Raw genomic sequence first — 14,414 nt, 5'->3', positions numbered from 1 at the left:
TCCAGTCCACAGACCCACCTCAACTAAATATTGGTTGAGTGTTGTTTACTCCTTTTGTGAATCTTGATTCCCCTAGCCTTGATATGTGATGAGACTACAATGCATTCCCTCTCTCTCTCTCACTCACTCACTCACTCACTCACTCACTCACTCACCCACCCACCCACCCACCCACACACACACACACACACACACACACACACACACACACACACACACACACACACACACACACACACACACACACACACACACACACACACACACAGGTTGTCTAGCACGTGTTGTTTAATGGCTACTCTTGTGTCAGCTAGCCCTGGTCTTAATTTCCGTTTGACGGCCGAGCGTAATGATACACATACTTGTGTGTGAACTCTTAACAAAGGCAATAAAGAGGTAGTCGGTTCTTGCCCTATTGGGAACCTGATCTTATCTGCCAGGGCAACGCCACTCTCCTTCTCACCCCAGACAATGTATCCAGCGATTACAACACACTGACATTGTGTTGTGTTGTGTAAAGTGAACATCATCAACATCGAAAAAGAGCAAGATGGTCTAGTCAGTGGTTTGACTCCAAGCCGAAAGGTTCCAACTAAAATCCCCATTTTGTCTAGAGCAACCTACTGAATCCCAGTGATTCCCCCATGTGGTTGTCCAAGGAAGTGTTGTTTTTATGTTTCCATGCCACCAGGAACACTTTTCCATTCAGTCCACGTGTCATTTTTCTTTAGATATTCACACAAACCCAGCCCCTCATCCAGCGTTCTTCATTATGTATTCCTGTATTTAAATGTTGTAACGGATCCAAAACGCGGTGCTGCTTGCTGCCGTTCCACATCATATTTTCCATACACATGAAGTTATTTCAAAAGGAGGAGAAGGAATAAGCTGAGGGTATAGAAGATTCACCGGTGTCACTGGAGAAACAAAGAAAGAATATTTATTTTAATGATACACCCTAGCATGTAACTGCAATTGTTGGCATTGCGTTTTCTCTTTTCTTTAAACAATAGAAGCCTAATGATAGATTTCAGATAATAAGTCAGTAAAAAGGTCAGAAATAAAGTCAAGGTTTTAAGGAAATGATAGTAATAGACAGCAATAGTAATATGTATTAACACGTCTTTGAACTTGTATTGACTGGTTACAGGATGCATAATTATGGATCTCCAAATCTTTCAGTGTGACTACATGTTAGGTTTTCTCAAGGTATTCTCGATGGTCTCTTCAAATCTTCTGCAAGGAGGTGAAAGGTCACCTCCCTGCCTCTTTTCTGAAGAGCGGTCTTCTAAATTGGTCGTTTTCTTATGATATTTCTGGGATTCAGCGTTTAATGAATGGTGGCAGCCCAGCCCAAATCCACACATAATCTGCTCTGCTATGCTAAACCTAAAGTAGGTGTTTTGTTTGTGTTCATGAAGGCCTTTCAGTTCACCCTGTGCTAACATGCAGTGGTAGGACAGGGTTGTACAGTGTGGGTGAATCCCCAGGGCACAGAGAGAGAGCAGGCATTGTCCTGGGACATTCTGAATGTGATTCATGAACTGAGGCCTTTTTAGACTCTCTTCTTGAACCGCCTCTGTTGGTTGTCTGGTTATTGTGAGCGCACCCAGACGAGACAAATGACATTTCCCATTTTGAAAATCACATTACTCTATCTGAACCATGGATAAGTTATCCCATCAAATGACGCCATTTCCAAAGTTTTATAGTAGGACTGGGGTTTGCAGTTTGCGAGGCATAATCGCCGGGGGCGGAATGTGCCAACAATACCAGCTTCTGTTCCACCTCCTGTGACGTTGCTTGCCTCGAACCCGGGTTGATTGATCACCCAAGTTAAACAGTGCTGGTTAAACTCATTCATGTCCTTCCTCCACTAACTTGGTGGAGGAAGGACATGAATGAGTTTGGTTAGGGTGCCATGTCAAATTAACCATCTATCCGCATTAGTTCCACTGCCTTAAAGCTGCTGTAGGTAAGATTTGGGGGTTCTAAGGAGAGAATGCAGAAAAGAGCAGAAGATTTTGAAACCAGAAAAACAAAATAATTTCCCCTGCCTCCGCATGTTTGTCCCTCATAGAGAAGGCTTGCGTTCATTGCACCTGGGATTGACAGAAGAAGATGGGTTCCCCAATCCAATCGGGGAAGAGATGCCCTGATTGGTCAGAAACTAGCAGGGTCCCAGGGATAACAGCTTGGAATTTTCGAACACAAAAGACGTGGATGTAAAAGGATATAGGATTTTGGAATCTTAGCGGTCAATGTGTCCGAAGATACGATGGGGCGATATGGAACTCTATATTTATGTCAAATCAAATGCGGCCCTTGCTGCTGCTAACACAGTAGATGTGTCCTTTCTTTAAGTGAAGACGTTCAAGGGGACACTTAACCAAGCGTGTTTTAAAACCACGAGTGGCTAGAGAACCCAGACTATGCTATGCCTTTAGCCCTTGACGAATCTACGGCTTAAGAGAGTGTCTGTCTGTCTGTCCGTCTGTCTGTCTGTCTGTGTGTAAGCAGCTGTGTTGTTGTACCTGTGTGATTTATTGATTGAGTTAAAGTCTCAGATTGCTATGCATTTCCTTTGCTACGACCATTACACAGATCGTCAATACAGTAATCAATCCCCAGCAGTAGTAGAAGTAGTCTTGGCGGTTAATGTTATGGCCTTGACACACCGAGCCGACGGCAAAGAGCCGCGATGAAGGCTGACTGTTGCGTTGCCCTCCTAGCTTTTGTCTCTGCCGTAAAGTTGCACTTAGACACACTGCAAAGACTACAGCCAACGGCTCACTAGCACGTATGTCCTGTGTGACGGGAAATGGCTCTCCCTACCAGCAGCTGGTAGGGAGAGCCATTTTCCGTCACGCAGGACATACGTGCTAGTGAGCCGTTGGCTGTAGTTGGCAGCTTTTTCCCACCAGCTCACACAGTTCTCACTCAGCCGTTGGCTACTTTTTCCCACCAGCTCCCGCAGTTCTCACTCAGACGGCTGGGTAATATAGCTCCTTCGAATCGAGAATTAGTGAAACCGACGAATGGTCGGATGAGATAGAGTGGATAAATGAGACAGTGTCTTTTTGGGCGTGCCGCCTGGTGGAGGTCGCTGGCTGCTTGGCTCACTTCCGGGTTCTGCCCACGGTCATTAGTCGCTTAAGCAGTCAATCAGCCAATCCCAGGGATTCCTCTCACCGACGGCCTCTGTCCCCGATTCAACACACTGAATCGGCCAAACAAACGCAGACGAGGGGTGACTTATGGCTACGGTACGGGGCACACCGCAGGAAGAAGCGCCACAGACGCCGTTACAAAGATCAACTCACAATTTAATGCAATCATTTTAATTTGACCAGGGGTCACCTGGACCCAATGCTGCTGATGGTGAAGTCGGCAAACTAGTCTAAATGTGTCAACATATCTTTATGAATGGGGCCCAGTGCACGCAGTGGAAGGGTCGACTAAGTGGCCTTCCATAGAAAAGTAGTAGTTAACACTTGTTAAACAATCCTGAAATTTGATTCATCCTGTATTTCTGCTCTGCTGATTTAGGCTCATTCCACCTGTACCGTAGACTACTCCCATACCACCACCACCACCACCACCACCACCACCACCACCACCACACCACATGCTTTACATAAGAGTTATTTACGCTGGCTGCTTTATATTGATAGGCATTAGAAGTTGTAGGATTTTGTTTGCTTTGTTCTTATATATCAACAAATGCAACACTTACAGGGAAAGTCAAATTGGTTAAACTGTTCCATCTGGGTCTTGTTGGTGAACATTTCTGTTTTCTTTTTGACTAAAATGTAGAAAGTTATGATACCGGGTTAATTCTGTGCTTTGGATTGGACCCCTCCTATCGCTAATTCAAAATACACAGAAAACACACCGCAGGCCATGTGGACCCTGAGGTTTATCCTCAAACCGACCAATGACTTTGCCTAGAGGCCGTTCTGAAGGCCCCCTCTTAATAGATCTCTCTTCCCAAGAGAGGTGTCTTCTTTCATGTTGGGGATGGAGGTCCCTCATGGGCCTGTCCACAATCCATCACGCCTCACAGACACGGATCAAGAAGATGGGCTTCACATATGTGTTCTCTCTCTCTCTTTCTTTCTTTCTTTCTTTCTTTCTTTCTTTCTTTCTTTCTTTCTTTCGTTCTTTCTCCCCCTCCAAACCCCTTTGCTCGGATCTGTGTTCAAAGTTTCTGTATAAATCGACAGCCCGTCAGAAGGCCTCCGTAGGTGAGAAGTCTTCTTGCCATAGGTGAGCCGTTTGGCGCCGTGGCTCCACAACAGGCCAGGTGACTGAGGGCCGTGCGGTCTCAGCATGGGCGGAGCCCAAAGGGCGAGTGAGAATGACCAGGGAGCATTAGGGAAGAGAATAAAGTGAATGTAAGGGAAGGAGAGAGGGAGGGCGGTAGAAAGAGAGAAGGCCAATAAAAGAGCCCATGGCGACTCAGCCAGGTGTCATTTCATTGCCCTCCAGTCGCTTGACGTGCATGCAGCTGGAGAACACACACACACACACAAACACACACACATACACACACACACATACACTCACACACACACACACTCACACTTACACACACACACACACAATCAGCCGGGGAGGAGTTCCTTAGCCTTTCAGTGCATAAAAACACTAAATATTAAATATTCCACTATGTCAGTGCTACGCTAACCCAGCTATATAGCTGCACAGCAGGAAAAAAGTCAGCATATGTAGTGGGAGGGCTGCCCATACACCATCTGTCCAGTGCATTCCTCGTCGTTAGCAGACTAGCTTTATTGGCAGGAGTCTCCTTAGGAGTTGCTGAATTGTAATAGAACAACAAAGATAAACATGCAATGTTAAAACGAAACCCATGGCCTTCTTGTATGTACCTTTGACTGTGCTTGTGTGTGTGTGTGTGTGTGTGTGTGTGTGTGTGTGTGTGTGTGTGTGTGTGTGTGTCTCCTTGCGTTTGTAATGTGTGTACTTTGAATCTTGTGTGTCCCCCCTTTTAGTAAACAAACCTGTTGTTTTTTTAGATGGAGTTGTTGGATAAATTCCCGGTGGAAGGGGGCCAGAAAGACCCCAAGCGGCGAATCATTCCTTTCCTTCCAGGTAAGATATTCAGGGGGTCGGACAGTCCCAATTTACACACACACACACACACACACACACACACACACACACACACACACACACACACACACACACACATCTAATATTAATTAGCTAACACTCTGTTATTCTGTTATTGTATAGCTTTGCATAATAATAGCCTGCAGGAATATTATAGATTGGATTTACTCTGAGAACAGCGTAACGAATATATCAATTCTGCCAGGTAAGACTGATTTTGATTTTGCCAACCCTGTTGATTTGAAATCATGTTTGAAAGACGCAGTTGGCAATGACCTTAAAGTATAGCCAAAACCACAAACAACACATTGTCTCATCGTGGAGAATCTGGTTCAAGTTATCCGGGCATGTCAAAAGAAGCATTCCCCAACCCTGAGGGTCCCGCCCGGTGGACCCCACCCTCAAGTTTTTTTTTGGGGGGGGGGGGGGGATGAGGGTTGATGAGGTGAGCTAGAGGTCTGGAACTCATTGAGGGCCCTGAAGTGTGTCTGTGCACACATACATACGCACAGACGCCTAGAAAAACATAAAACACGGGAAACACACGCGATACAGAGAAACACATGGCCAAACTCGTAACTCTCGAGATGACGAACAGACGGAAAAGTAGATGGGTCGAACCAGCGTGTGTACGGCGATGGGAGAGCGGAGGGGTTGGATTATTCAGGCCGTGCATAATTGACAGGAAGTACAGTCCGACCATCAAAAATGTGACGTAAAGTACATTTTATTGTTATCGCCCCTTAGTCAATGACAGTCTCAAAGGGCTTCACATGCCACATTAATTAACGATACAGCCTCTCCTTTTGATTATGCTAATCGGTGGCCTAATTAGCATATCCATGCATTTTTGTTATGCTGTTAGGAATGATGTCGAACCATGAGCGTTCTCTCCTGCAAGTTCCTACCCAGTGGAATGTGGCAAATGTTGCTTATCTATCATACATCTAGGTGGACACGCCAACTAGTGATGTCACAAGGGCAAAGGGAAAGGCAGATTCTTAAACTGCTTGAAATGGCCAATCACGCTGACACCTGTTGGCATAATATCACCCCTTTAACCCGAGTCAGTGTAGTTCATTTTACAACATCAGCGTTGCTTTGCTGTTCTGCATGGCGACTAATGATTGAACAAAGGGAACTTAATCAACTCCCTATAGCCCTCTTCATATGAGATACATACTTTAATTATAAAACCCTATCTTCATTTTGGTTGTATCTACATTAAACACAACATGAACGCATCCCCCTGGTGTCCCAGCGGTGTGACCTGTGACCCTTTGTTCATTTTCCAATCAAGTGTACACTCCAATCTGTACTCCGCTATGTGTGTTCAGCCATCTTGTGGCAGCTGCCATTCAATGATGAATAGCAGAGCATAGTGACTGCTGCCGGGCAACAGTGACCGCAGTACTGGCTTCTTCGGTTTGCCTAACTTTAATGACTTCAGGCAATGGTGACAAGTTATTGATGAAGGTATCTTCATATGTGATGGCGATCTCAACGTTATTAAGAAGTTTAAAAAAACGTGAATGTGGTTGTCGGAGCAGCTGAGTACTGCACAGGTTCATCCCGCACTCCTAGACATTGTTGTCATGTAAGGTCAAGTATAATAATAATAATTAGTAATTAGTAAAGGTGATAGTTAAAAAAAACATACACTTCTTAGGATAGCTTGCGTTGAAACGCGCACATAGTGTGTGGAGACGCCAACGCAGTTGGCGGCACTTCCCCGCAATTGTGTACAGGGCCTGTACATCGTTATGTGACGACGCACCGTGTAGCGTGACGTAGAAAACAGATCATCTTGCAGTTAATTGAACATTTTTTCTTTACATATTTGCTGTGGTAATAAACAAAGGGTAGAGACTTTTTGGAGTCAGTGGGGGCCATTATGTGGATTTAGCGATATTGAAGTGTCCACGCAAAGTCGGCTGTGTCTGAATTGTTGTGTTTCTCTTATTTATGATCCAATTTGCCATATGGAAGTTGTAGAACAGATTTAGTTGACTATTAGTACGAGAGATAAACTGACTATTATCTCTAAATTAGAAATGTGTTCTAGCGGAAGTAAAATGATTGATTTCTGATGTGTTTTTCCTGCATCCACTCGGACCGGGTGAGGGTTACAAAACAAATAGATAGATGTTGATCTATATTCTTTACTCTCTATTGTAATTTATCCATAGATCCTGAGATCGTGCACCTGGTCCATTTATTCGTGGAGCTATTAATGATCGATTAATTTTTTTTTTTTTTTATGTTGTAATGTCGTAGCGTTCAACAACGATGGCTGAGAAGGAATTGGTTATGACATTTTAGAAAACCCCATCCCCGCTCTCTTCCCATCATCACTATGGTGTCTGTTGATGTTTTGAGTTCTAATGACATCTGTCATGAAAGACAAGACATGGCATGGGCTTGGCTTACATTTTTCCAGCTGGTTTGGATAACGCAACGTCTCATCCTTCTCCATCTGCAGGAAGTGACTATGTTCTCAGGAAGTGACTATATCTTAGGAAGTGACATGAAGTGACTTTATTCTCAGAAGTGACTTTATTGTCAGGAGGGCATGGCACTGTATTCTCCAGATGTTTCGTTCCTGCTCTGGAGTGTTTTTCTTCGATACTCTTTTTTTACTGTAGACATTATTTTAGGGTTGAACCCAAAGCGTAAAGATTTTGCATCCTATTTGTAGCGCACCATATTAAATCATATTGTTTTTAACTGCATGATTTAATCTAGGCTGTATTGGTTTCTATTTGTTTCAAATAGCTTATTTTGAGGGTCTGAGCATAATGGATGGATCCACGTCACTATTAAACAGTCCTCCTATAACCTTTCTTAATCTAGCCAAACTTTACATTTTCTTTACATTCCTGGTGGAGCAGTTACTATCTGCTGGCCTTTTACTGTCTTTTCTGCGGAGAGACAAATATAAATATGCAACAGAGGGATGGCAAGAGGGAGAGAGATGGCACAGAGAATGAGCTAATCAGCTTCAGACAATCTTGTGTTTGGTTTCATGCTGCTGCTTGGCATATTTATTATTGTTCACAATGCTGGAGATTCGGAAATCATCATTGAAATGGTTGACTCCTTAACGCGTGACTGCTGGTCACTGACTGCGCTGCTGAGGGTTCATGTGAAGCAAACCATCAAAGCCGCCATCTTGTTGCTTCTTTCCCCCATCATAATAACAATAATAACTTTGCTTGGTTATTCTCTCTTTTCCGTCAAGAAGTACTTAGATATGCAAGTTGAATTGTGTTCCTTATACGTCAGTGAAGTCAGTGAGCCTGTCCTAGGATATGTGTTGGCTACATGAGCAATCTACCAGACTTCAACAGCCAGTGAGACGCCTGCTGTCTGCACCAGTGGTTAACAACTTTGGAGAAAATAAACAATAAAAAGACAAGCCCCTGTCTTCTGCCGTCCTCCATTGCCGTGAAACGGTACTTTTAACCAATTTTTCAAAATGATCTAGACCACCAAGCAGCCACCATTTCTCTATCAATCAAGCTGATTATTGGGTTCCAACATTTTATTTTTTATATTATGTGAGAGTTCTCGTGCTTTCCTCATCTCTCAGCATGTTGGTGCACTTTGGGCCTGTCACAGTGCAAAGCGTTCCGGACTGTTCCCAGAGAGATCACCTTCTAACCCCATCCCCCATTAGGACAGCCTTGCTACTCACAGAGTTACTCGTAAATGGCAAATGGTAAATGGACTGCATTTATGTAGCGCTTTTCTAACCAGTGCCCACTCAAAGCGCTTTACAACATTCACCCATTCATGCACACAGTCACACACCGACGGCGGAGTCAACCACACACGACTACAGCCAGCTCGTCAGGAGAAGTCAGGGTGAGGTGTCTTGCTCAGGGACACCTCGACGATCCGGGGATTGATCAAGCAACCTTCCAGTTATCAGCCAACCAGCTGTATCTCTTGAGCCACATTCCGCCCTTGTAACAGAACAGTGCACATACCATCCCTCCAGATTCAAACATTGTCTCCCGTCGCACACGTTTGGGTGAAATCCTTCCTTAAAGTGGTCTTGTTCGGTGTTGCGAAACGGGACCATTGTAGTCATTTTACACACGGTGTCGGGCCTCAGTCAGCAAGGCGGCAGCGGCACAGTGTAATTACCGCCTCAATCACACACAATCTGCTGCACACGCGCGCACACACAGACAGATGCACATCATTATCATTCCCACCGCCCCCTCCCCCCTCGTCATGCTGGTTCCTTCACTCTTTCACCATCGTTTGCCCTCCTGTGAGCTCATGGCTTCTAACGTTGGTCAAGGATAGAGGCGTCGCAGAATGCAAGAAAATGGTCGGAGACAGGACGTCTGAAAAAATAAATAAATTACCTAGTCTTCTAGCGTCTTATCCTAGCTTTCTTTGTTGTATACAGGGAATGAGTTACCCTAGATATTGTTAGTGCTTGGCACTTGTTTCTATGAACGTCCTTACTGTACCGACAGCGATATATTGTTTCACCTTCTTCTGCCAAATGTACTTAATGTAAGTCTCTGGATAAAAGCGTCTGAGTCTGGTGCGTTTACTTTACAGACAGAGGATTGAGTTGAGGAAAAGGTCGCACCAGTATGAGCACCTCGACAGGCTGTCTCACTCCGATCCTTCAGTCTTTCGCTGCTGTTTTCACTCTTTCGCATATATCGTGCTTTTCTATTCACGGCCTCCGGCCTTCCAAGGCTCAGCCCGCTCCTACGCTGTCCTGCTGCTCTTCTCAGGGAATAGACCTTGTTTCATACTTCCTGGTCCACACTCTCTGCAATTTTCCTGTCACCTACACCACCCCCCCCCACCACCACCACCACCACCACCACCACCACCACCCCTAGCCTTATTTGGTCATTCCCACCCAAAACAGGCCTTTTTTCATCTGCTGCAGCCAAGCCCTGCCGTGCATACAGAGTGGACAGTGTCGAGTCAACGCATTCCTCCCCTCAAGCGCCGTCTGGAGGCTGACAGAGGGAGGGAGGGAGGGAGGGAGAGAGGGAGGGAGGGAGGGAGGGAGGGAGGGAGGGAGGGAGGGAGGGAGGGGGAAGGGAGGGACAGTGGGGGCGGACTTTCTGCTTCAGTTGAGAACCAAGTGGTCTCAGGACCCACAGAGGAAGGGATGACTCGCTGGACCGCTGTGTCTGTCTGTTGCTTTGTTACAAGCATCCAAGCATGCCTCACGTTGATGTGGGGGATCAAGGCAATCTGCCTGTCTGTCTGTCTGTCTGTCTGTCTGTCTGTCTGTCTGTCTGTCTGTCTGTCTGTCTGTCTGTCTGTCTGTCTGTCTGTTCTAGCTGGCTGTCTCTGTCTCTGTCTGTCTGTCTGTCTGGTATAAAGCATATGCACCTGGATCAGCTGTTGATGTGGTCGGTGTTGAATGTGGTCGGGGGATTGAGGTATAGGAGATCAAGGCACAGCCAGATGTGTGTGTGTGTGTGTGTGTGTGTGTGTGTGTGTGTGTGTGTGTGTGTGTGTGTGTGTGTGTGTCTCTGTGTGTGCAAGGTCTTACGGGAATCTGCCAAGTAAGCAGGTATACTCAACTGTTGACACATGATGTAAGTGCAAAATAAAAAAATAACTCCCTCTCTTGCTACAAGATAATTATAGATGAAGGAATTGGCCACGTGTGGCTACATGGCATTCTCTTAATAAGGGGTACTGAAGAAATGCCTGGTTTACTCACACTCACTCACTCACGCACAACACATGCACAAACTCACACTCACACACACAGACACACCGGACCCGGCGCCAGTTATAAAACAGTCAGGGGGCGACGATATATGGAGAGGGGGCATTTCCAAAAACCCAACGCGTACAGCCGACAAACAATAAACGACGTAGTGCTATCGTAACAAACACACGCACACAGTGCGCCGCCAATACGCACAAGAACCGACAAAACCCAATGCTATATGAACCTCTAAAATAACGCCATCATAGTTGCAATACAATGCCACAAAACCAAGGGTAAATCTGCTACGGCAATGGTAAAGATATCGCTTGAATAGACCGAAGCAAAGCCCTAAAGGTGACTGCAGTTCTTGCAAGCACAACAGTAAAAAAGCAAAACAGTAAAAAAGACCCTGGAAGTACCTTCCAGGGTCCTTTTGAAACCCCCTTTGTGATCCATTTTCGGATATCCCTTTTTAAAACTGGACAGCTAGACTAGTGCCACTGCTTGTTCACGATGTTGGTCACTTTTTTGATATTCTAGCTTCCCCAACAGCAAATGTAGACTAAACTGTTACTTTGGAACTAAATAGCTGTGTTTGGAACTAAGTAGTTGTGCAGGGCCAAATAAGATGAAAGATTATTTTGCTCGTAAAAAATATATATTTTAAACAAATGTGTGCTGGGCCTGACGCACGCACGCACCCACGCACGCACGCAAGCACGCACGCACACACGCACACACACACACACACACACACACACACACACACACACACACACACACACACACACACACACAGAGTCAATTGTACTATACCGTAGACACATTCCCTGCCAAATTTAGACGGCCTACTTGATTTTTCCGGGATGGGACCAACTGTAGCTGGGAGTTATTTGTGACTGGCAATGAGATGAAAATTTACAAAATGTACAAATGAATGTTCCAAGATAATTACTTATTCATGAACTAAAAAGGCCATGTATTTAACTAGCATCCAATCCATAATGTTGAGCTGACACAAATAAGTGTTATTGATGTGTTAACAGTACTTTGTCAACATGGTGTGCATAATAAGCTCATTGTGTTACCTGCTGCCACTCTTTGCTAATCGCCCCACAGTCCAAATGGTTTTTTAAATGTCAAATAAAGTCGGAGTGAATAACAAGCACACAGTGATCCAAATGTCACAGACAAAAGTGTAATACACATAATTGTAATACACCTAATAATACTTGTTACTATCTGAAAAATATTCAAATAATGTTATCATCGTGCATAAGAAAGATTTGAATAGTCTATCTCAGCCTATCATGATGTACCAACTAATTTAGAAGTTGTAAGAGGCTTCTTGTTGACTTATTGTTCTTTTTTGCTACAGGAAAGATCCTGTTTCGGAGGAGCCATATCAGAGATGTCGCCATGAAGCGCCTGCGGCCCATCAACGAGTACTGCATGGTGAGTCACGTGACCCGTCATGTGACCCGTCACCACCAGATCCATCATGGCCGACAGATGGATCCATCCTGTTGTGGTTTCTGTTTGTTTTTTTTTTTTTTATTCCTTGAGAGCTTTCCGATTAGACCAATTTCTTTGAATTATTGTTCAGGCCACATTTTTTTAACTTGCATCTTTTTATAAGGAACTTTGCGCAGCAAAGTGAGATTATGTTGTTCAACCTTTATAGCGTTGTACCCTAAAGAAATTAAAGAATTTCTCTGTATTCACGCCCGGTGAATACAGAGAAAGTCTTTTGAGAATGTAGTGTTTTCTTGCTCGTGCTTAATGGGGAGCTTTCTATTACAGAAAAATATATTGTCAAAGTGTAATACCTTCTGATGGAAATGTTTCAGTTCATGTCTTGCACACATTAGAAAGAAAGATTACGGAACAGCAACAATACAAGGTCTGTCACAATGTTCCAATGGAAGGACTTAAAAAGATGAGTTTGGGCAATAAAACGTGCTGACCTTAAGGCAACGAGTCTGGGCTTTGTGGGTACTGAATTTCACCACACAGAGTAGTCATGTCTGTGGCTTAGAGCCGGACCACCAGCATAGTCGTAGTTTTTTGTTAAACAATATTGTTTAAAAATGTCAACATGTAGTAAAATGCTATGACTACAATGTTGGAGCAAGTGTTGTTCTTTGTTATTTTCTGCTGAATAACTGTGGCCACTGGGAGGAGGGACAGAAAGCTTGCTAGCACAAGTCGGCATACCCACAGTCCTTGTGGTTGTGGAACATTGAAAGGCCATCGGGGCTATTGCGATTGGTCTCGGCTTCTTATGTTTTTCGGCCATTCATTTGCAATCTTTGGTGTGCCAAAATTTGTATGGATGTTGTATCCATACAAATTGTATGGATATATTGAATATCATTTAGCTTTGATTAGAACTACCCCCAGAAGAATGGCTTTCTTAATCACAATGTCATGGTTTAATTTTAGATCAAACAAGGTTGAATGGGGACAGCTGGCCTGGCGGTAATAGGTATTAAATTGTCGTAGACAATGTTTTTGGGGGTTTGGACTGGGAAGCTGTAAACCTATGGCATTAAGAGGTTGATTTGGGTTTTAAATGAACAACGGAAAGGGAACATCTTTCATCACTTAAGTGAGAAGCCGGTGGAGACCATTCTTGAGATGTTTACGTTGACCGTTTCTGAGTCAGTAGGGCGGCTTCCATCAGCGGGCTTTAAGGAGTCTCAGTGTTCATGGTGGGATTCACTCATGGTGACTACTTTGTCAGGGAATGCCTTTAAGTCTTCATAGCCATGTATCACCAAGACAATGATCAGACTTAAGGAGTTACTGTAGTGGATTGCTAAATGCAAAGTATTACTCAATTCAACATCAAATCCATAACTTGTTGTTCCTCAAATGGTCAACCCACTTCCTGAAACTTGACTTTTAAGTCAAGGTTCAGTCAACATTAGAGTCAAAGTTAACATTAGAAGACGTTTCCACTTTTGGTTCATTTTAATTAGGTTTGGTATTTTCCAATCCTATTTTTGTTCAAGTTGAAGAAAAACAATCACTTTGAAATGCCACTAAATAGCACATGCTATTTTGATAACCCCAGTAAGAGGTGAAGCAGAAATCCCTTTTGATTGACAGCTCAACCAAGCATTCAGAGGTCAGGTCAAATGGTGTGTTTGATCCCTGCCCATCTCCTCTCCCAAAATGTCCACAGTCTCTCTGTTTGTTTAGTAGAAGCCAGGAGGTCTGCCCTTCCCTTCCTTGTCAGGGTGGTTGGGGGAGCAGGAGGGACACGAGGGCTTTCTTGAAGCTTTTCTTTAGTTTTCTCTCCCTTTTTAAGGAGAGCTGCGTCAGCCCTTTGCCAACCAGCTGAGGCCCGGGCTGACTCGCACGGAATCCCCCTGCTTGTGAAGGCGTCTGTTTTTACTTCAGATCTGGAAGAACACAGTCAACTAAAAGGCAATTGTTTGCATAGAGCAGGGGGGCCCAAATTCCTCCCAGTGGAGGGCCAAAATGTAATCGTGGGGAGGCTCGTGGGCCAAAATTTAAAATTTTCAGTATATTTAGTCAAACATGTGGGAGGCGGCTGAAC

The 14,414-nt window shown here is 44.4% G+C and overlaps 1 protein-coding gene across 1 annotated transcript in view; it reads left to right on the top strand.

Annotated features, from left to right (window-relative positions):
- Window positions 1–14,414, top strand: part of sh3pxd2b (SH3 and PX domains 2B) — a 39,777-nt gene that overhangs the window by 6,685 nt on the left and 18,678 nt on the right. The window contains exons 3-4 of the mRNA XM_079738787.1: window positions 5,040–5,115; window positions 12,225–12,301. Of these exons, the coding sequence (XP_079594913.1) occupies window positions 5,040–5,115; window positions 12,225–12,301 (153 nt within the window). The remainder of the gene's footprint in view (window positions 1–5,039; window positions 5,116–12,224; window positions 12,302–14,414) is intronic.

The sequence above is a fragment of the Pollachius pollachius genome (assembly GCF_949987615.1).
Source record: "Pollachius pollachius genome assembly, chromosome: 6".
In the NCBI taxonomy this organism is placed as follows: domain Eukaryota; kingdom Metazoa; phylum Chordata; class Actinopteri; order Gadiformes; family Gadidae; genus Pollachius; species Pollachius pollachius.
Note: the sequence above shows the minus strand (reverse complement) of the source record. Positions and strands in the feature narration are given on the sequence as shown.